Genomic DNA, 22809 nt, shown 5'->3' with positions numbered 1-22809 from the left:
TTATATCTTTTTTTATATATTTGTATAAAGTGCAAAGGGAAACATTACTGGATTATCTAACTGAAAATATTTGTACCGGCCAGCGATGACCCCCATTCATCCAACAATAACTCAAAGAAAAGTAACAGAGAGCATTTGATCTGAGTGAGAGATTTCATGTAAGCAGATCTATGCCTTTTATTCAGTCAACAATTTGTTTATTTGAAGGTAAACAAGAGTGTTCCAAGAGGCAAGATTTGATGGGTCAGTGACCAGTCTCACCTGACTTTATGGAAATATGGAAAATAATGGACTGGGAAAATAGGTGGTATATATACATGAAACAAATCTGTCAGACAGCAGTTGGATTTGTTTCTACAATACTCTCAGTTACAAAAATGAACAGTAAATCAAGTCACAAAAACTTCTCTCACTTAGAAATACACAACGTTACAGAAGTAAAATGGGTTCTGATCTGTGATCATATAGGTAGTGAATTAAAACGGAAGCCACCCCTTGTCAAATTCCTTCAGATCGAATAGGAAAAAACAAGGAAGTTGACTAACAGCAAGCTCTACTGGGCATGAACTTCCATGGAATCGTGCATTATGATGATTTGACATCATAATGAGTGATGAGTGAGCTCTGAGAAGAGTAGTATGCATTGTAATGTTCAATTGTGAGTCGGAGAGACCATTAAAATGAATAGTCATGTCTTTAGAGCCCAGATATTATGTTATAGTGACATGTACAATTGCAGCTCCCAGCAGCCTGTGAAAAACTACATTAATCTTGAGTTAGAATATGAAACCATCACTATATCTCCTTTCACAAGACAGGCAAGCAGATGCCTTCAAAATGTGATACTGACGGGAAGCTTGCCAGCCTATGTCACGACATAAATATCCCTCTGTGTTCAGGAGATTATATGACTAATCAAAGACAGCACAGGTAAGGAAATAAAAACTGGACATATGAATGAATGAAATAAAGATGGAATGGACGTAAACTGCAAATGGACCGGTGAGTGCATTTTTTGTGTGTATTAAACCTAAAGTATTTAATCAGAATTAACTTTAAAATCAGCATGAATTCAAATTAAATGTCACCGTATCGGTTTTCTAAATGTTATTGATCTTATTGCAAACAATTCATCCATGCATGAATACATTTATTTTATTTTATATTGTTTCATTTCATTTTTTTCATCAAAACTTTAGTGTACGTAATACTATTTCTAGTATTTTACTCATCTTTATAAAGATAATAAATCACTTCTGCTTTTTGAATGGTTCATCAGAAGAAGAATTTTCAAAGTAGTAGTCTTAAGGAAAAAAAAGTGTTTGTCTTCATGATCTTTAATCAAAAACAGAAATAACAGGCTAATTTTCAGTTTCCCATACTACACATATCTAGAAGTAGTGTAGTAATACAGTGAAGGTGGATGTTTACAAGTTCTCGCTGAACTTACCAGAGAATCACCCCACGCATATTAGCACAGACAATATTGATCTTCCCTGTGATGTGCAGAGAAGCTGGATGAAAAAAAAAAAAGTCAGCCGCCATTTTGAAACGGTTCCCCCACTGGGCTACAGAGCGTACTCACGCTCAACACCAAAGAGAAGGAGGCCTGTCATGTCTGGCATGATGAGCTCAAAGTCTGGTCATGGCCTGGAGCACCAGCAAGGCGTCTGGCCCAAAAGCGGCCTGGAAACAAACAGTCTCTCAAGCGCCTGACAGACACACCGAGAGCTCAGACCAGCCCCACACACCAGACAGGTGTCAGCCCGTCCTGACATGAATGACATCCAGGATTGCCCCAAAAACAGCGCTGCAAAATGATGAAAGTCATCAGGAGCTTCTTTTTTTCAGATCAGAGAAAAACGTCTACGTCTAGTCCGTGGCATTATTTTCTTTCTCTCTATCTCTCTCTCTCTCTCTCTCTCTTTTCCTGTGATAGCACACGCAACCTTTTAGAAGCATTTCCAAGACGTGCATCAAGGAAGGTTTATTTGAGTGAGTTGAAACTAACTACAGCTGTGAAAATTAGAAAAACATGAAGTGTTTTGTAGGGACGTGTCAACGTTTCCATGTCTACAGAGCTGTCTGGAAGTCTGATGAGTTATGACAGGATACAGTAAACCTATCTGATTTAACGGCCGCGTCTTGCATTACAGCTGAGAAAAGAGCCAGATCCCTTGTGCTTTTGGAAGAGGTGTGATGAAAGTAGGAGCAGCCCACTTATCACATTACCTTAAACAAGCCTGTCGACTGTTGCATCCAGCTGGCAAGCAAACGCGACAAGGCAGCGGCTATTGTGCCACCGGCAGGCTACTGTTCCCACTGCCAATATCAGGTGATTCAAAGATATTATTTTATCCCGTGTCGGAGCGCAGGGTTACATTTGAGACTTTTATGCACAAGAAGAGGAAAAAAAAGTCTTAAGAATAGCTTATTGTTGTCGGTTTGTATCTCTACAGTCTGGCTGAGGCGAACGGAGGCTGGAAAGGAATCCGCACCTCTGCAACACCTGCAGAGAGGGCAGACTGGCTCACATCCGCGGTGCCGTAACCCTTCTCTCCTTTCACAGTCCCTCAATGCAACCTGCAGTTCAGAGCGTGCTGATCAAACACAATAACCAGACACATCCTTCTCACGGACTGAGTTGCGAGACACAACGTGAGCTCTGCGGCTGACACGCACAGAAGCTTAAGCGCTGAAAGCAGGGCAGTTTCGGTCGCAACAGAGTTACTACTGTGATCTCACCTCGTGACTTCACATCATTTGGAATTTATGGTTTACACCGGGTGAAACTTGATGGCTGCTAGGGGGTGTTATCATGCCTGAATAAGTCCAAGTAATGCTTTAATCCTAGCTATTAGCCTTGTCTGTATTATTCAAGGGCCAATGTTTATATGGCAAATTCTGACTTACAGTTCAGCCTGAATTAAAATGTCTGAGGTTTATGGCACCCTGGACCTGTTTCAAGCACTTAAAAATATGTGACAACCTTATTCAGGGCAACAGAGCCATGAATCTGTCAGCTCCACGGTGAATGCCAGCTTCCCGAAGGTCACATGCCTGGGTATTAATAGCCAGACACTAATGTCAGAAGTCACAACTGTCCTCAACACCTGTGCAATATAATCTTCATTAAAAAGAAGAAGCCTGGTTCAACATTTCACTGGGTAAATCGTCCTCGCGCTAACTTATTACTCCACCAACATGAGGGAATCCAAGAAATGACTAAAACTTTCACAATGTCAGTCAAGCTTAAAAATAAGATGCACTATTTGCCATTCACTAAAGCCTAGTGCTCATTCATCACACCACTGGGGGGTTGCTAAGGGGCTGTGTGTGGTTGTTTTGTGTTGCTGTTTGGTTGCTAGGGGGTTCTGGGTGGTTGTCAGGGTGCTGGTTTTCGGTGTTGCTGCTAGAATGTTCTGGATGGTTGTTCTGTTGTTATGCCGCTGCTAAAGTGCTCTACAGTTACTTACTGGTCCAAAGCAAGCAAGGAAATAAATGAATAAACAAACAAACAAATAATTAAAGTTTTATTGAGACATTTTTTTCAGATTATTATTTCAGAAAGTTTATTTGGAATTATCTTATTATTTTAAGAAATCAATGTTTTACTTATTTTACTTTGTAATTATTTTTGAAGTTTATTAGCTGAGTGAGATATTTCTGAGTGAAAATTATTTATATGCTGATCTACAGCTAACACGATTTTGTGCAGAAAATAATTCTTACCTTAGACTTTTTTTTTTCTTAGCAAGTAAATCTTATATTAATTAGGAATTGCTAATTTTCTTCCCAACGCAATTATCTAAACACCCATTGAAATAAGAGAAATGAAGCAAAAACACTTTTTACCCCCACTGGCATATTTTAAGAAGAAATCTAAAATGACTTGGTGCAGTTCATGCATATATTCAACTTAGTCTCAACTAATCAAACTTATGTTAAACTAAACAAACTAAACTTCGTGTAAACGTGATTTACATATTTCTTATACTGGAAAACAAGACAAAATCATTCATTTAACTCTTAATTTAAATTAATTTAAAATAACTCCTTGGGCTGAACATCTGAAGTATCTTTCATGTGCATGCACTAATGGTGTAGGATGAGTTATGCAGCCTATTTTAATAGTGTGAGTTTTGAAGTTTTGAATGGGGTCTTTCTCTCTTTAACTGTGTCTTCTAAGTAAGGGATGAATGTGGTGTGAGTATCACTTGACCCCGCTGACCTGCAGGTGACTCCACAGGCACACAGGGTTTGCATTTGGCCTGTGCTCTGATGGCTCAGGGACTCTCTCCTTTCACAATGTGAGGACAATGGGCCTCCCTCTCACAGGCCATTCAGCAGTGTGGAGGGCTGATGGATTAAGAATGCACAGTGAATAATGAATACTATTAACCCCAACAATCCCAAATACCCAAGTCTCTGGTACACCTTAAAAATGCATAAAAGTGCATGCAGAGTTTTCTTTTTTTTCTGCATTTAAGTATTAATTAACAGAATATAATAATAATAATCATGCATATTTTCAAAAGGCTAATAGAGTCATTGCATGTTTTTGAATGGAAAAACCTCTTGTCTTTTGTCAAAAAACCAATGGGATTTTTTCATTGGTTCTTGGATTAAATAAATAAATAAAGCTCTAAACTTTTGTTTATCATAATAATCTACACGAATGAACACAGCAAAACTTCAATAATAGCTGCTAAATGCTAATTCTAATTGTTAAAAGGTGATTCGATGAACATAAAATATGCATATTAATACTAGCTAGCATTTCACTGGGCAAAATGGTATATGCCCCTGAGTGCAAGTTATTATTAGTGTTTATTGTTTTTTTTTTTTTAAGATTAACAATGGCTAGTAATGGACTAAAATCCAAGACTTCTGTGGTTTAAAGGGCTGCTATTTCAGCAACACAGAAGAAGTTGCCTATGTAGAGTGCTTTAAACGGTCTTTTATGAGGTTCATTTTAAAACAGAATGCAGCTGCTTATGTAGGCAGTACACGGTAAGGCAGCTCACTTATATTTAGGATAGAGCTGCATATAAAACAGATGTCTACAACACATATGAACTTCCATTATCCAGTCAGCACTGCAGTCTTTCATCAATATGTTAATGACGTGTCAGCTCTGACCCAGTGCCGATGAGAACAGAGAACTTTAATGCAGTGCATTTGTCCAGTTAATCTCACACAGGCCTTGGCTGTTTGTTCTCAATCACAGCAGTTTTAAATTCTCACTCCAACACGTGCTCATGTGTGCAGATCTACCTGTTAGCACAGGTTTACCCTGCCTGACCCAACACAACAGGAATTATATACACATCTGCCTGGCGAGGAGAAAAAGGACGGAAGTGATGCTCCTGTAGGCCTCGTGTATCGGCATGGCTCTCGACGCTGCTTCATTCACTCAGTTTTCTCATTAATCTTCTCCATCCAAATGCCTAAATGACTACTTTTATGGACACATTTACCGTTCACATACTCATTGGGTTTCAGCAGCCCAAGGCTTCTTATTATCTGATTCTTCACCACCCACACAGGCTGTTTATTTACTGCTGGGCTTGTTAGTAGCCATTAAACTAATCTAAAATAAAAGTCAACATTGTCAAAGCAGTAATCCAGTTTATCCGATGGCTTGTCTTGTAGATAGAGAATATTAATTGACTAATGCAATTACGTCATAAGCAGGGCGGCAGCATACATACACAGCACTGAGAGTGATTGATTATTTTATGGCATTCTGAGCAGCTATATTCTTGTTGGGATCTCATAAAGCACGGCTATATCTGGATATAACAATGCTGGGATGACAAGAGGGCTAACCGGAGATGGGGAAATGCGAGCCGTCTGATGGCTAAAGCTAAAAAAAAAAATCTAAACAAAACAACAAATTGGCACCAACGTTGAGAGTATTGAACTTAAGCGCTAGATTAAAAGAATCCGTATGCGACGCTGTCACAAGCCGTTGAATTTCCTCCTTCCTCTTTAACATAACAGAAGGTCAAACAATATGTAGGTTATCAGCGGGCGTATCAAAATAAATTACGCTCAGGAGTGTCTCTCACTGTCGCGCGGCATCTTAATGATGCAAAGTTAACACACACTAAATAACAGTGCCTCCTAGCATTGACAGCCTCAGAAATAATTGACCAATATGTTGCAGGCTGAGATACAGTGGGCTGAGAATCCAATCGTGCAGCTGACAGAATGCATTGAGCATGCCACTAAATTCTGCATTATACACAAAGAACTGGCAGGTCAGGGAGCTGACTCCTGTGAGCCATTATGTGATGCCATCAATGAGGCTAAATTACCTGCCTCTCCACAATATGCTCCAGTTAACTAATTTCCTGACAGCTCACTGTCTCACAAGAAAAGCACCAAATTCGCTAGCTGTCAGGTGCATGATGGACTGTTCCTCTTTTTCATTCGCTTCCTCTTTTTGAAATGGCACTCCTCGCAGCAGCCCCTTCAGCGAGAATATGTGGAGATTCAGTGCAAATGCACAAGCAATGAAGTAAACCAGATTATAAACAAAGCCCAGAACGCGTATTAGCTGCTATTATACACCGGCGAACGATGCAGAACGGAAAATGAGAAAGTGCAAATTACTGGTAATTTTGCCAATATTTGAAAAATTTACATACGGGGTGCGCTATAAATCACGCGATCATTACGTTTCGGCCCACAGATTTGTCGCTGTCGTTCGCGTTCCCTCCTGACGGGAAAACAAAAAGCCTACAAAAGCTTTGCCTCCTCAATGAGACTGCAGAAACTGAATCCTCAGGTAGTCGAAGTTGACTTTTCCCTGCCTGAACACAAGCTCCGATGAGTGCACAATGGTGGCGGTAGCGCTGTTGAAGCCCGCATTACCAAACAATGCCATTCGACAAAAACAGACACCCACCAAGGAGTAGAACATTGTCTGCTTAAAGTTCACAATGCATGCCAGCGTTCGTCTACTTCGCCTTTTCTTCTGGCTCCTTTCTTCTGTGCACTGTGTGTGTATATGTTCCTTTACAGAGGTGGGCTATCATTATGACAGTAGGTGGAAACGCTATCTTTCATTACACAGAGCATAAATAGTGTAATCTATCAGCTCTGTCAATCAGGGTGATTGATTACGGCCTGTCAGAGAGGAGAGTGACATATTAGAAAAGTTTTGTTAACAATGCCTATTGCAAGTGGGGCCTGCCACAGAGGCAAGTGATTAATGTGTTGTCAGGCTGTAATCCCACACCGCTGGCTAATGAGGCAAGAATTTATCATCTTTACAGACTGGCAGATGTCAGAAGGAAAGGAATCCAAAGTGCTGGAAACAATATACTGTTTCTTACCGGGCCTGACGTGTCTGACAAGCTTTAAAAACCACAAAGAGGCCTTGTGTAAGCAAAAACTTGAATAGGGCAACTTTCCTCTTGGCATCCTCCTCGAATTCTGCAAGTCAACAAGTATTGCTCTGAGCGAAGAGTTCCCATAACTTCAGCCCCTTTTGTCAGGCCAGTCTAAGTGCTGCTACAAAGAGCTTTTCTATTACTCCTCCACACACAATGTGTGAAATTTACGCACCTAGTTCTTGTTCGTGCTTATAATTCTCTTAAAAACTCAAAACATGCATATATATGGACACATGAAGAAATCTTCGGAACTCAGAGTGAAATAACAGAATGGGAGGTGTAATGGGATCTTGGCTAGTTGTGTTTAGTAGAAGTGGACTTAGAAAAGAGCTGAGTGGGAATCGGTCACGGAGGCTTGTTAGGGTTCGACCGGCCCCTGTAATAAGAGTTCCTGCTGCCTCTTTGGCTCCAGCTCTCCCGCAGGTCTGAGATTCAGGGCCTCACAGGGAGTCACTGACATGGGGTGAGAAAAGCTCCGAGCCCCCGGGACAGAAAAACACTCAATCTCTGTCACGGCCACTTTCACTGCCACCAAGCACTGCATACAATTAGTGCTGCTCTTTAACATGCAGCACACTGCTACATGTGAATATGAAGATGTTTAAGCTAAAGTTTGTTCAAATAAATACTTATTTTACTTAAAAAGGAAATAAATAGCATACAGTGGGGTCCAAAAGTCAACATTTCAAAGTCAGTCATTACAAATGATCAATATGAGAACTAGAAGGCTGAAGGGAAACATCTGAATTTCATTATTTATTGTAGTTTAGTGTTGAAGTTTTTTGAAAACCCTATGATCATGTTATTTGGTATGATTTCATAATTATAATATTTGTTTAATCATTCTGTAATTACTTTTTGTTTAGAATTTTACACACACACACACACACACACACACACACACACACACACACACACACACACACACACACACAGTATACTCTATATTAAAAACGCATTCAGTATTTAAAAAATATCCTGAACAAAATGCATTATTAAATTATTAAGAAATTTTATGAATTTATGAAATTATATTTAAAATTAACAATATTTATGGAAAGTAATTTCTATACTGTGTGGTCAGGACTTTAGAACTGTTTGCACCAGTGTTTTTTAATCATAGTTACATACTCTCTCCAGAGGTATATATTTTAATCTGGGGTCCTTTAGGGCAGATTAGTTCAGTGATAAAGCGCTATCAGTATTTACTCCCCCTAATGAAACACAAACTGAGTGTTACAATTGCAACATTAGCAGCACTGGCTTATTTGCATGTGTTTATATATCACAATTACTTGATTAGCATTACATGATACAATCAGATGCAGGATTAATTTAAATATGCCTAATGATCTGGCTCTATCTTTATCTTTATAACACTAACTCTGGTGCGGTCCTGAGCGGCAACACGCATGCATCCCGAGGTCTTTCAGAATAAGCCATCTGTGTTTAATTAGCCTGGCAACATCTTACAATCATCAGAGGAAAACTGAAAAGTTAAACTGTAATTAAACTATGAGTGCTGGCGCTGTGGGACATGCTAGTCTGTGTCTCTGTAATTGCAAAAACATCACTGTATAAGTGTTGGAATAATAATAATAATGAAAAAAAAACAACAGCTCACTTAGTAGCGCTAGCAGAACCACTCTGTCCACTTCCACACGAACAGTGGAAGCACGAAGGGCATCCTTCATCTACAGAAATCACAGCTTGTCGTCTTAAGTTCCTTATTACTCTCACTTGGCCAGGCCCTGACTAAACTTCAACATTGCTACTAATTCAGGCCAGAAACGCCCACTTAGATAGAAAGAGACTCTCTGATTGACACACAAAGCGACCAACCACAGTTTGTCTTGTTTTAATAGGCAATTTGGAGCAGGTTTATCTGAAATATATCTATATACTACAATAACGGATTGGCATAAATAAGTACTGTCATGTTTTCTGTTGTATACACAGCACATTATATTAGATAAGACTAATTATGACAAAGCAGTATCTGGTTTATGCTAATTAAAATCCACTACAGGATAATATCTATGGCTATTTCTGTAACAAAATACTCGGTTTAAGGATTTTGTGTATTGATGTCAATGATACACCACATTTTTGCTCTGTTATGGTTTTGTTTAATGCGAGGAAGAAAGTCTTGACAGCATCTAATCTTAACACTGTCATTTTTACAACTAGATTAGTCATATCTCAGAGCAGTTGAGCAAACGCAAGGGACAGATGGGCCGTTCTCCATTAAGCAATGCAAATGGGAAACATCATTGTGGCTGTTCAAACAAAACTCCTCAAAAACATCTGCTTATTTTCAGGCCAAAATATGCAATATATCACTCTTGTAATAAGAGCGACGTGACATTGAGGTTATCCGCCCCATCTCTCAGCTTTGTACAGGGCCATAAATCAATCGTGCAGCTATTACTAACAATTAACTGTGCTTTAAAGTTTTACAGTCTGTTTATGATGTGCAATGTCATGTGATTTATGTGGACACAATGAGTCACTCTCTCTAATTGCGGCTGTTTTTGCGGACCGTGCCCTCGCGGCGACCTCCCAAAAAACTCCAGCTGCCAGAGCACTTTCAGCGGCCCGGTCCCCCTGCGGTCCAAACACTTCACTACTGGACACCAAGGGCCACGAGGAAAAATGCATCGCAGCCCTTGTACCTCAGGACAGATGAGGGGAAATCCAAACTGTGTTTTCTGACACATGGGGGAGACAGTGTTCTCATAGCTACGCTCTTCACACACATCAAGCACAGGGATCGCAAAAATTATCCAGTCTTTAATTTATGGATGATTGACAAACAGTCAACTTTATTTTCAATTCTCACTATCAACTATGACTTTTCTCAATGAACTCCTAATTGGCTGCTTATTAATAGTTATTAAGGTGGTTGTTAATATGTGCTTTATAAGTACTAATAAACAACCAATATGCTAGTAATATGCATTCTAGTTAATAGTGAAAATTTTCTTAAACAAATATAAATAAATATGAATTGGCATTAAGCATACTATAAAATAATTTATTGTAGCTATGTGTATGCGCTTCCTGGAATCCTAGATTTATTGAATCTGTACACATACCAAAAACGAAACAAGCACGCACACACACAGGCTGCAAACTTGCTTAAGTGCACAAAGAAAAAGCACACAGTTTGTTTGGTTTAATTTAACACAGTGTTTATGACAATGTACACAGAAAAACTGCCTGTTATCTTTGTGGATCAGCTAAACTGAATCACACAACTCAAGATACCCCTCACAAGTTAGTTTCAGAGACACAAACAATATCATTAAGGTTGTCTGTAGAAAATGTCAGTAACGACCGTTTCCAAGCCATTTGTTTGGCCAAACTGCACTTCCCATTGCGACAGTATCTTTCCTCTTCGAGGAAAGATTTATCCATAAAATGATTCAGCAAACACTGAAGGTACTACTCCGTTCTACAGCCTGCTGTTTATTATGTTTAAATGCTTCAGGGAAGTCATAATTCTCACATAGAGAGATGGATTTGGCACCACGCGGCAAGAGGGATGATCCAGAGAGAAAAAGAGAAGCATTCTGTACATCTTGCTTTCTATGGAGCATACAAACCAAAAAATACAATAACCACATGCTATCAGGCAGCTTAACCAAGGTGGTCTGTCTTAGTTTGGCTTTTTATTTCACTGTCTTGATATAAACTCCGATGAGAGGCAGATTAATATGAAAAATGCAGAGAGCAGATCGACTTCATAACTTTCCTGGCTCTGCCAACATGGATTACGGAGAGCCGAGTTTGTGTGACTAGAACTGATGGGACTCAGCACTGCCTCGAACTCCTCCGGTTGGGCCGTCTGTTTTTCATTACCCGGTAGAAGGATGTGGGAGAAATTGTGGATCGTGGTGAGCAAATCAAGTCAAATGCTTCAACCAAGCATAATCTAGCTGACATTTCAGAACCATTACATCCTTACGTAGCTACCAAACGTCATTGTGAAGCAGCTACTTCTAAGAAAAAAAGAAAAAACTAAGAAGAAAAGTTGAAATATTAAATTATTTATCTTTTTTTTTGTTGCTGAAAACTGTACAAAAGAGCTTCTAAAATAGATTAGCAAAGCTGTCAGTTTCTGTAGACGTGTAGTTAAAGTGTAAGATTCAATGTTTTCTGTACTTCAAGTTGCATAAATGTAAACACATTTTTTGTGTGTGTGTGTATGTGTGGTTTCACGCCATCACATTCCATAACCTCCGAGTCCTCTGAAAAAATTATCACATTATAGCATTCCTGCACACCCAATTTCCCAAAAATACAGCTTACGGCTTTCACTTTCCTTCTCTTAACCGTGGCTTTGAGAAAAAGCTAAATACCCTTTCTGAATTTCCTTGTTTACTGCAGGTAGTTGTTTATCCCTCTCCCTTTTCTATCTCTCTCTCTAAGCTAGTCAGATCACTCCATTTCACCACTCTAGAAATCCAATAAAACACAGGCCCAATTATGCTGTCCTCATAACTACAGCTCACCAAACGACCTCCCTCCCTTCCAGCACACATCAGCCATGCAGAGACACCAGACAACAACAGCGAGACAGCTCATTTTCACCCACTTACATTAATATATAGTTGTAGGACCGCCAGTGCATGGTGGAAGGAAAAAGAAATCAATGCAGAAGAGAAAGAGATTTGCAACAGGCTGTAATAAATGTCACCTTGGGCTAAACTTAATTTGAAAACATTCAGTAAGTTCAGCGTCACTTTGGGAGGCAATAAAGTGAAAACTCTTTGAATGTGATAAAGAGCAACTTCTGTCCAGCTATTTACACTTTGGCTACATTTGGACTCTTACAAAATGTCATGGTATTCAAACTGAACTTTCATAAAAACGTTGTGGTTTATTAGTGTACCTAATACCACAACAGAACGGCAGATTAAAATGTGGCCTTTAAACATTAAATCAAATCTTCATTAAAGTATACAGTACACAGGGCTCCAAACTGCGACAAAAATATTAAATTACAAGTGGCTGTGGTCGCTGCCGACGACTAGGCTTATGTATTTACATGTTAGAACTTAATAATTTTCATGTAATGCCTTTTTTCCTGATTGTTTTGAGATCGCATCATTTGCTGTTCACATTAAACTGAGATGATGTGCATCAAAGTTTTAGTGGAAAAGAGTTTCAAAGAGTCCTCATGTCTACCGCACAGCAGTTCTCCTGGAGTGAGTCTGTCTCAGTTTGGTCTGTTTCTTCATGTTATTCCAGACAGACTGATGATGGTGAGATCAGATCTCTGTGTGGAGCACTGGCTGCTGTCAGACTCATTGTGCAAACAAAAATATCACTGGATTATTATATTTAATGGCAAAAATAATGTTTGGAAATGTAAACTGATATTTCCTACTGACACACTACAGCAAAACATAGAAATAACTGACTTAAAACCATTTTTTGTTGTTGAAAATACTAGGGGTCTAAGACTTTTGCACAGTACTGTATATAATTAATTGTTTTATAAACCTGTTGAGAATAAACATTTACAATACACCTATGTATGTCATGTAACATTCTATAACACAGTACACTCCCACAATCACACCAGCATATATTAATAAACAAAGCATAAATATTCAGATATTTCTTTTCTTCTGTAAACAAAACTGAACAAACAGACAAAACAGTGGGCAAGACCTAAGAGACAGGCATAGATGAGACATTCAAAGACTACCACAATGCTATTGACAGCAAGCTGTCGGTACAGGACTCTGGCTTGATGGGAACTTTGGAAAGCAGGAAGAGCTAATTACAGTTTGCTGTAACAATGTTAACGCCAGTGTGTCTTTAAACGTAAGACACCCCACTAGATGAAGAATAAAAGCAAACACAAATTACTAATTATGCCATCATCTTCTCTCTCGTCGCTGGCACTCATTAATTGGTGACCTGCACTATTGGTCAGTAGACAATCGGCATGATGATGAAGCCAATTAGAGACAGAGAGTACACATGCCCCACAGAGCTTGTTATGGCTGCCACATCAGGTCTCATCTAAATCAAAGCAAATGCTAGGCTAACGTTGGCGTGACAGCTGCGCCAGGCACAGACATGTTTCTCCCTCTCACTAGGCCTCTACAATAGCAGTTATTGTGGAGAGGACCGAAGCCTTGCAGCATCACAGTACAGGCTTTTTAATCTGCTCAAGGGTCTGATAGCGGACAGAGTCTTTTAACTGTAGACTTTCACCCTTTAGAAACGTTAACACTGTACGATCAGGTTTAGCTTCTTAACATGCATCAGGTACAATGAGCTAACAATGAATTTACTAATCTAAGTCAATATTAATTCCTACACATATTTGTTAATATCAGTTACCTATATGAACATGAACATAATAAAAATACTTTTAAAGCATATTATCTAAAGTGAAGTGACATACAGCCAAGTATGGTGTCCCATACTCAGAATTCGTGCTCTGCATTTAACTCATCCAATGTGCACACACTCACTGTGAACACACACACACACACACACACACACCTCAGTCGTGGAATTGCCGGCCTGAGACTCGAACCCACAAGGTTAGGAGTCAAACTCTCTAACCACTAGGCCATGACTTACCATGACTTATCTCAATATCTTATTTTCAAAATTTACTATTATTATATATATACACTAATATTAATTAATCCATTAAACACTTATTTTAAAATGTTTCCTACATTTTCAGCAAGTTGTATTTCAAGTTTGATAAATGAATATTTATGAATTATGAAACCTAAATTAACTATAAACAACAGTAGCTATATTTATATAATAAATATAATTTTATTGTTCATGAGTTAATTCTTAACTGTTAAAGGTCCTGTTTTTCGTGCTATTTTTTGAAGCTTCGATTGTGTTTACAGTGTGCAATATAACATGTGTTCATGTTTCGCATGTAAAAAAAACAAAGTATTTTTCACACAATTCACTTATCCGTATACCACGGTTTTCACAAAAACGGGCAGATGACTTCCTTGTTCAATAAAGTCCCTCCTTCAGAAATGCGTAACGAGTTCTGATTGTGCCAGCGGTTCCTGTGTTGTGATTCGACAGCCGCACGCGGCCCTCCTGGTAACGTGATTGGAGTAGTTTTGGACTAGTTTTGAGTAGCAAGTGGGCAGGATTTGTTTTGAAAACCTGGCAATCCTGATCTGAACGCACGTGCTGGAGAAGTACTTATAATCACAGGAGCGTTTTTACTGACGAGATGCACATGAAAATTGCATTCGATTTTTTGCACAGCCCTAACATCTAGTTAACAAAGCTAAACAGCATTGCCCTTTGTGTAATAAGTTACAGAAACTGTTAAACGCACCAACTTAAAAAAAATACACTTACCAGTTGTGGTCCATAAACAACGCCTTCTCCAGACAGAGGGAACTGCTCCATCTTTCAAGAATAATCTTTGTGTGAATCCAGCATTAAACTGATTGAGATTGAGGAAGCTGTCCTCAGCAAAATGTGCTGCACATAGTTTAACATGTGGATTATAATTTTCGGGAACCGAGTTAAACATAAATTGTAACCATTAATCTCCAAGTACAGCGTCCCTGGGAAGCCCAAACAAAGGTGATTGGACTCCGAGATGAAAATAACAGCGTTTCGACAACATGGCGACAAACGCAAACGCAGCTCTTCCTCTTCTCCATCGGGAAGACCGCAACAAGACCCCCCCCCCCTTTTTTGTGTATTCCTGTGGGCGGAGGTTAGTCAAAAAACAGTTCTAGTGACGTCATTACTGCAGGAAGTTTTTTAAAATAGTTTAAAAAGTACTCCGAATACATTATACCTAAAATCAGTAACCTAGATTATGTTACAAACTACAGTTTTCCTCATGTAACCTGTAATCAGTTACAGATTACAATTTAAGCAATCTACCCAGATCTCCATGTTAGGAATGATTTGTAATATATTTAAATGTTCATGGTTCAAGATACAGAAAAAAGCAAAACATGATGCACTGGTTAAAATGCTAATTTGCACATGTACATAAACCAAAACAGAACCAAAAAGTTCTGTGTGAACATCCTTTATATCTACCTCAGACAGAGTCAAAAACTCAATTACAAAATCGATCACTGAGGACAGTTGGCCAGTGATAGGTTTGTGTTTAATTATACAAAATAAAACAATGCATTGTCATCTAATGCCCTTTTTTCAATGCCTATTCGATACTGCACTTGTCTGCTCCAAAAATGGTAAAAAGTCAGGTTTGCATTATACAATTACCATGTTGAAAGACAGAATGCTTTGTAAAAGATTAACACAGTTTCTAAAATGTTCTGGATTATTCTGAGTAAACATTTGGATTTAATGCAAACTCTTTAAATCTAAAAATAATAATAATAATAAATAAAATCCACAAACACTATGTTGTTTCCCAGATATTTAAAACGGTTGACTATTTCAACAGTGTGCCTGCTAAGTATTAAATCCTGGTACTGCTCAATGATTGTGCTTATAATGGATCTACTGTGGCATTATGTTACTGTTTTATTGGAAACTATTTTACTTACTTCACATGTGATCACTTATTCATCCCCATCTCTTTAAAAATGGCATGTCCTGAAATGTCTTGTCTTATTTGAACGGACAGGTCGCACAACACTTTATTTTCCATTCTCCGATCAGCTTTTCTCATTTTCCAACCAACAAAATATCCTTCAAACTAAAACCATGCCTGAATGAGGTTAACTTATTGCATGGTTTTCACTTTTTCAATCACTTTAATGCTGAAGCAACATAAGTGACTTCAGCATCATGCAAACAAAATAAATACCAGCTTACTTTGTCTGAATGTTGACTGTCATACATATTCTGTTCTTTCTCTTCTTTTTAAACTCTGCATCAAATTTCAAGATCATCCACATCCGTATTTGCTCCACTAGCTCTTGGGAAGAAGTGACGATAAAGACTTGGTTCAACCACAAGCTAAATATTTTATGACTGCACAATTACATGAAATCAAATCTTACTAAAGCCATTCCTTCACCAGCTCTGGAGGAGAAGAGAATGGAGATGTGTTTGAAGACTAGGATTCTGCCTGCCTTCATTCAAACACAAGCTATAGGGAGAAAGAATTGTGTGTGCGGTGGATAATGAAGCGATGGTGACTGTCGTGAACGTGAGCTGTCGCTCTGATCGAGAGCACTGTCACGCCGAGCAAACCAAGGCCGATCGGACAGGCGCCGTCCACTTTGATCTGGGCTCATGCATACAGAAAGAGGTCAGGTCGTGGTCATTAAAAAGACCCTCCTCTAAACAGCCAGGTGAGATCGAAAGGCCATGTCTTCAAAGAGCTGCGTACAAGTAACCTCTTAAGAGATTCTTACATTTTTCTACGAACAAACAATGGGAGCTAAGAAGGAGTGGGATGGATAAGCTTACGGTGCCTTAGCCTTTTAAGATCTTATAGTCATCTGCACAGAAAGGGGAGGGTTCCACAAATGATTTAAAGGGTCAGGATGTGTAGTTATTCGTCCACATTACATAGGGTAAAGATGCTTAACTGGCTACTGGGCAACACGCTCAACTACAAGCCATTTGAAATATTTAAATCTGGGATGCATCTCAACAATGCATCTCCTGTGTGTGTCATGTGTCTTGGTCTTTCTAGTAAAATCAAAGCACTTACTTGGTCATTTTTTGGCTTGACCACCTTCATGAAAGCTCCACGTGCTTCAGCCTCTGACCGCTCCAACTGGGTCACTTTCCTGGTGTCCAGGAACTTCAGATTTGTCAGCTTATGTAGTACAAAGTACCTGCAGGTAATAAAAAGAACAGAAAAGGCATATTTTACTAACCAGCCAGCATCTTAGATTACAAAATAAAAGTATTTTATAATATACCAAACCATATAAAGAGTCATAATGTGTTGTTTATTTATTGAGAGGAAGCAAATGTTCCTTATATAATTCAGTAATTGTAAATATTTTAAGATAGTGTTTCAGTAATTTGTTTTGCCTTCATAAGCTGCCTCTATATTTTAGTTATGGGACCATCCATCCATCATCACCATCATCATCAAATCTATAATACACATAACATAAAAAATATAATCATAAAAAATAAAAAATCTATAATTTGATTCAAACAGAAGAAGAAAAAGTAGAAGAAATAAAACAATAATAGAATACATCTCAATTTGAATGATGAAGAAAATCTGCACATAAAAACTTAAACGAACATTTCCTTCAAAATGCGCTAAATTATCCGTAGCAATGTTTGTAAATGGGTAATTACCTTCAAAATATGTACAAATACGGACAACATGAAAACCCCACATTGACAGGATCTGCCAAGCTGTCATTTCTGTAGCTTCGCAGATATCTCTCTACGCTTTCACAGACTCTCTGTCTTTCATTCGGGGAGAGAAAATGATGTGAGATAATAGCAGGAATACATAGATGACAACAGATTCTTTCACAGGCTGACTGGAATGGAGGAAGAGGCATGTCAAGACTTCAAACAGAGAGTGAGACAGAGAGAGAGAGAGAGAGAGAGAGACACTAAGTGGAGGGTGTGAACAGATGTGTATATGGGCAGTGACAGATTCCCAACCAAGCTCTCATGCAAAAGCCAGCAACAAACCCATGATGATGACAATGATGAAGGACGAAGGCGAACCCATGCTACGTGTTTATGCCTGATGGATCACAGAGAACACAATTGCTGATTGATCCTATTAAGATAAGCCTGAATCAAAAACCTGCGGGGATGTGTTTTCCATTGCATCTATTCAGTTAAACCCCATTTGCATAAACACTCCAGTGTGTATCTTGTCCATTGAACACTGAATTCACAAATTAGAATTTACAATACCAACAATATAGCAATCGGGATTTTCTACATATTCTGAAGAAAACAAAGTGTTACTTGGCTGATGCTGGGGTGCTTGTGAGGGTGTTGCTATGTTTATTTATTTGTTTAAGTTCGGTCATATATTAATGTATATTAATATAAATGTATTATGTTTAAGACAATCATCAAATTGTTTATTACTTTTTACACAGTAAACAATGAAAAACAAATTTCCATATAGTTTGGTGAGAAGAAAAAAAAAACTTACACAAATGACAATAATATATGTTAATATGAATCTAATATAAAAGAATATATATATATATATATATATATATATATATATATATATATATATATATATATATATATATATATATATATATATATATATATATACACACCGTGTGTGTGCGTGTTTCATTCTGGATTCATTGATGAATAAAAAGTTAAAAAGAAAAAAAACTTGATAATTAATAACCATAATTCTTTTCTGAAAAATCATGTCACACTGAAGACTGGAGTAATGATTGATGAAAATTCAGCTTTACTATCCCAGGAATAAAATACAATTTTAATATATGAAAAAAAGGCTGTTTCAAATTGTAATAATATTTCACAATATTACTTGTATTTTTATCAAATAAATGCAGCCTTGGCTAGCGTAAGAGACTTCTCTCTCTCTCTCTCTTTCTATCTCTCTATAAACTAAAACTTTATTTTGTTTAAATCCCTAACTCTAACCATGTGCAAAAGTAAGAAAAGCATACTTGCCTTAGCAAAGCAGCTATTAACTTTATGTACCAAATTGAAAGTGACTGGGAGCAGTGTGGTGTGGGTATGCTTTGTTTATGGTTATGATTCAATTACAAACAAACATAACAACAGTGACTGTTAACGGGAAATATGCAGGTGTTTTTTTTACTGATGACTGTGAAACTGTTTGTGCTGATCGGACAGATGGTTGGAGCAGCTCTGCGGCAAGCGTTGTTTAAAGCACCCCAGGCAAAACTGGCCCTAAACTTTCTGATCTTCAGCAAACACAGATATTTAAGCCCACACACACACGTCATGATGTCAAGAGACAAACATGCAATCACTGACAGCATGAGCTGGAGAGCATTCCAGAGAGACAGGACATACATCCTTAACCGCAGATGGCTGTCGCTGTGTCGAGAGCAGTACTTCTTCAGCTAAAGGGAGAAAGAAAAAACCTCCTCGAGCCCCAGAAGTAAACAATGATGAATGAGCCGAGCGACTGCTATAAAATACAGCCGAGTGTACTTACGCCTGTTCATTTCATTTGACTAATTGAAAGAGCGCAAACAGGCGTGCTATATTTCACTGTGTTATGAAGCGGGTTGCATTTTTTTATTTTATTTTATTTTTTGTTCTTAGGGCGTAGTCTGAGAAGTGCATAGCCCAAGGCCAGTCCTGCCATGACCCGAGAGCTCGCCTAACCCTGTCAGACATGAAATCTGCATTATGCTCAAATTGATGTATTACTATGTGACACATTATGAATATTACATCACAAACGCACCGCCGCTGTCAGTCAGGGAAAGAATGGTCGTCCTCTGCACCAAGTGAAGCATGGGAGACATTGTGCGAGAGTGGCGCCTATTGGGTTCATCTGTATAGTAAATGATTCATACTGAACACAGTGTCAAGAAAAATGCACTTAGGCCTAAGGTAGACAAAAGAATACGTTTCTCTCTCCCTTCTTCCCACTGCTGGGTTTCATGTTGAAAACCTGACAAATGGTGGTAACAAAGCATCACATTGCACTCCCATAGGCCTGGGCTTGATAATGAATGCATCGTTTCATCTTGTAGGAAAGAATAGCATACGCTAATTTGTGGTTATCACAACTCACACATGAAATCGATTTTGCAAGTCAACAAAAAGAAAAAAAATGGAGGTGAGTAGCTTTAAGAGGAGTGTGGTTGTAGCCTAAAGTCTTTGCTTGTGCAATGTGATTTATGGTGTGTTGCAACATCTGTTCATCCAAATAAAGGAGTACTGAAAGTTGCCAAACTACTTCTCCTGGGGTATTTCTCTTTTGTACCAGAAGAAATAAAAACATCTCAGCAAAGCAAAAAATCATGAGTACCTAAAAAAAGAACAGTTGTAACATTATAAAAGTCTTACCCGTTATAACCTTTTGTCCAATTTCATGCATCCTTGCTGAATAAAGGCATGAATTTATTCTTATTAAAATACTCCTAATTCAGTGTATAAATGTTAACTTTCTAAATCTAAAAGACCAGATTTCCAAGGTGTTTTCAGACTTTTGGATACTTCTGTATGGTACAGACAATACAGAGACAATATGTGCATGTTCATCAGTGTAGACAGTGTTCTGACCTGTATCTCTGATAGTCGTCTTCATCTTTATCCATGCTGACCAGCTGGTTGGGACAGGCCTCATTTCCCAGAAGGCTCAGGTATTCCAGCGCTGGCGTCACTTCCACCAAATGCTCCAGCAGGGCCTCGATGTCGGTGAAGTGTCACGGGGCAGAGGTCAAGGAATGCAGGCTGGAAACTACATTAGCATTTACTCTGTGCTCTCTGCTGGCCTGGCCAGCCAGAAGAACTCTGTCAAATTTACCCAAACCCTCCGAAAGAGCTCAATAGCCATTGTGCTTGAGAATACAAAGAGTGGGTAAATTTAAGGGTGAGATTTTGGCATTTGCTGCAAGTTTGGCTGTTCTCTTCTCCCGTTCATCTTCCCATTTCCTGGGTGGCTTGGTCCAGAACATTAAAAACATTGACAAAATGATGGATGCCTTGTGGTAAAAACAGTTAGTGACTCCCCTAAGCCATGGAAACCTCCTCCCCTTCACCCAGCACTGGGAAACAAACAGCCACTTCACAGCAAATTCATCACTAATACATTCACTTCATTGGAAAATGGTGCCTGAAACGTGTCAAAATACAACCACACTAATGCAGCACTTGAATTTCAATGGCAGCAGGCCACTACAGGATGTAAATAATTGGCCCATTAGCATGTGCAGCCCACTTCACAGCAGAATTTGGGTCGGAGCTGCTGACACTCTGTCGGAGGAGAGCTGTTTGGAGAACAGAGGGTGAGGCTGCGTCATTATTATGTAGATAGATAGATAGCATCCAGCGACAAACAGCAGAGCATACATTTTCATCAGGCTAGCACATTTACTTTTGCCATTTATTTCTCTTTGAGTCCCATCACACCAACTAAATGTAACGTGTCATAGTGATGTAATTGCCGACTGTCAACGGATGGAAACCTGAAATCTCCAGTCTGGCTTCAAAGATTTACTTTTGGTGTGGGGTAGCTAATACGTTAGCTTATTAAAACAGCTAATGCTACACTGTGAATTTTATGAGTTCAAATATTGGCTAACAAACTCTGTTTGCTCCTCTTTTCTGGTCATGTACTGCACTGTAACTATGATATGATTCTAAGAAAGACGTCTAACAGTGATTTATCTTTCAGTCATGGGACTGTGCTGGGTGTTTTGTTTCGCCTCTCCTCCACTAGAGGTCACCATGGCACAAACTCTATAAGTGAGTTTATAAAGCAACCCCATTAAACAGGAGCTCAATTTAACACAATAACATCATTTAAAAAGACAAAGTGTGGCAAAAGGATATCCTGCACTACATTGCAAGAAACTCACAGAGTATTCTGTCATTTTGGTCAAGCATGAGAGCTTAAAAGCAAAGGATATTTGGTTCTTATTGAGCGTTAGGGTATGGAGCCGTGGTAACCTGGGCAACTGGAGGTCATTTCCAAGAAGATTGTTGTCCACAATCAGCTCTTCCAGTTGGCTGAATGCTTTCAGACCTGTCAGTGACCTGCAATGATAAGGCAAGAGAGGAAAAATGATATGGTCCTAAACCAGGGCAGATATTATGTGCAGATATAAATATTTCAGGCGGGCCGTTTAACAGGCCGGAATAGTTTGGGCTTGGGACTGTCAGGAGAGTGAATGATAAGAATTAGTGGCGCTAAGATCCCCTGGCATGGTGCGGCATGCTTCACACGCTGGCAGCGTGAGTGATGAGGGTCACTTGTGAGTAGCCAGGATTCAAAACAAAAGGGCTTCAGAAATGCAGTGTGCGGGATGAATTTGTCAATGTCTTGTGCCTTCAGGCACCCAGCTTTGCCTGACCCTAACCCTCCATCCCCAAGATAAATAACTCTGTCACAGTTCACCTTCACTCCCCCAACACAAATTTAACTCGTCATCCATCATTTTCCCAGCTCAACTACAGTGCCTAGCCACAAATGGAATGAGTACAACTTCTGCAACTTCTCAGATGAGCCGATTACAGTTAAAAACAACCGCTTTACAGCGGGAAAAAGTTTGACATTTCTCCCTTTATTCCCCATTGTGACATCTTATCCCCCAGTGACACACGTGCACGCAGGCACACGGTCCCCAAGGACTTTCCCTCCATCTGGGTCTTCCCCCCCCCGCCCTGCGCTGGCATAAACATGATGGAGGGTGGTGCTCAGGGTAATGTCGGGGCTTTCAAAGTTCATGGCGTGGAAGGTGCATAAAAGCCGGGGTGTGTGTTT

The 22809-nt window shown here is 39.1% G+C and overlaps 1 protein-coding gene across 3 annotated transcripts in view; it reads right to left on the bottom strand.

Annotated features, from left to right (window-relative positions):
- Nucleotides 1–22809, bottom strand: part of lrmda (leucine rich melanocyte differentiation associated) — a 262778-nt gene that overhangs the window by 71107 nt on the left and 168862 nt on the right. For all 3 annotated transcript variants that reach the window (XM_052613529.1, XM_052613530.1, XM_052613531.1), the window contains exons 3-5: nucleotides 21951–22082; nucleotides 20607–20741; nucleotides 17074–17200 (exon numbers count right to left, since the gene is read on the bottom strand). In XM_052613529.1, coding sequence (XP_052469489.1) covers nucleotides 17074–17200; nucleotides 20607–20741; nucleotides 21951–22082 — 394 coding nt within the window. The remainder of the gene's footprint in view (nucleotides 1–17073; nucleotides 17201–20606; nucleotides 20742–21950; nucleotides 22083–22809) is intronic.

Source organism: Carassius gibelio, chromosome A13 (assembly GCF_023724105.1).
Source record: "Carassius gibelio isolate Cgi1373 ecotype wild population from Czech Republic chromosome A13, carGib1.2-hapl.c, whole genome shotgun sequence".
NCBI classification, from domain to species: domain Eukaryota; kingdom Metazoa; phylum Chordata; class Actinopteri; order Cypriniformes; family Cyprinidae; genus Carassius; species Carassius gibelio.
The sequence above is the reverse complement of the archived record's forward strand: the minus strand, read 5'-3'. Positions and strand labels throughout refer to the sequence as shown.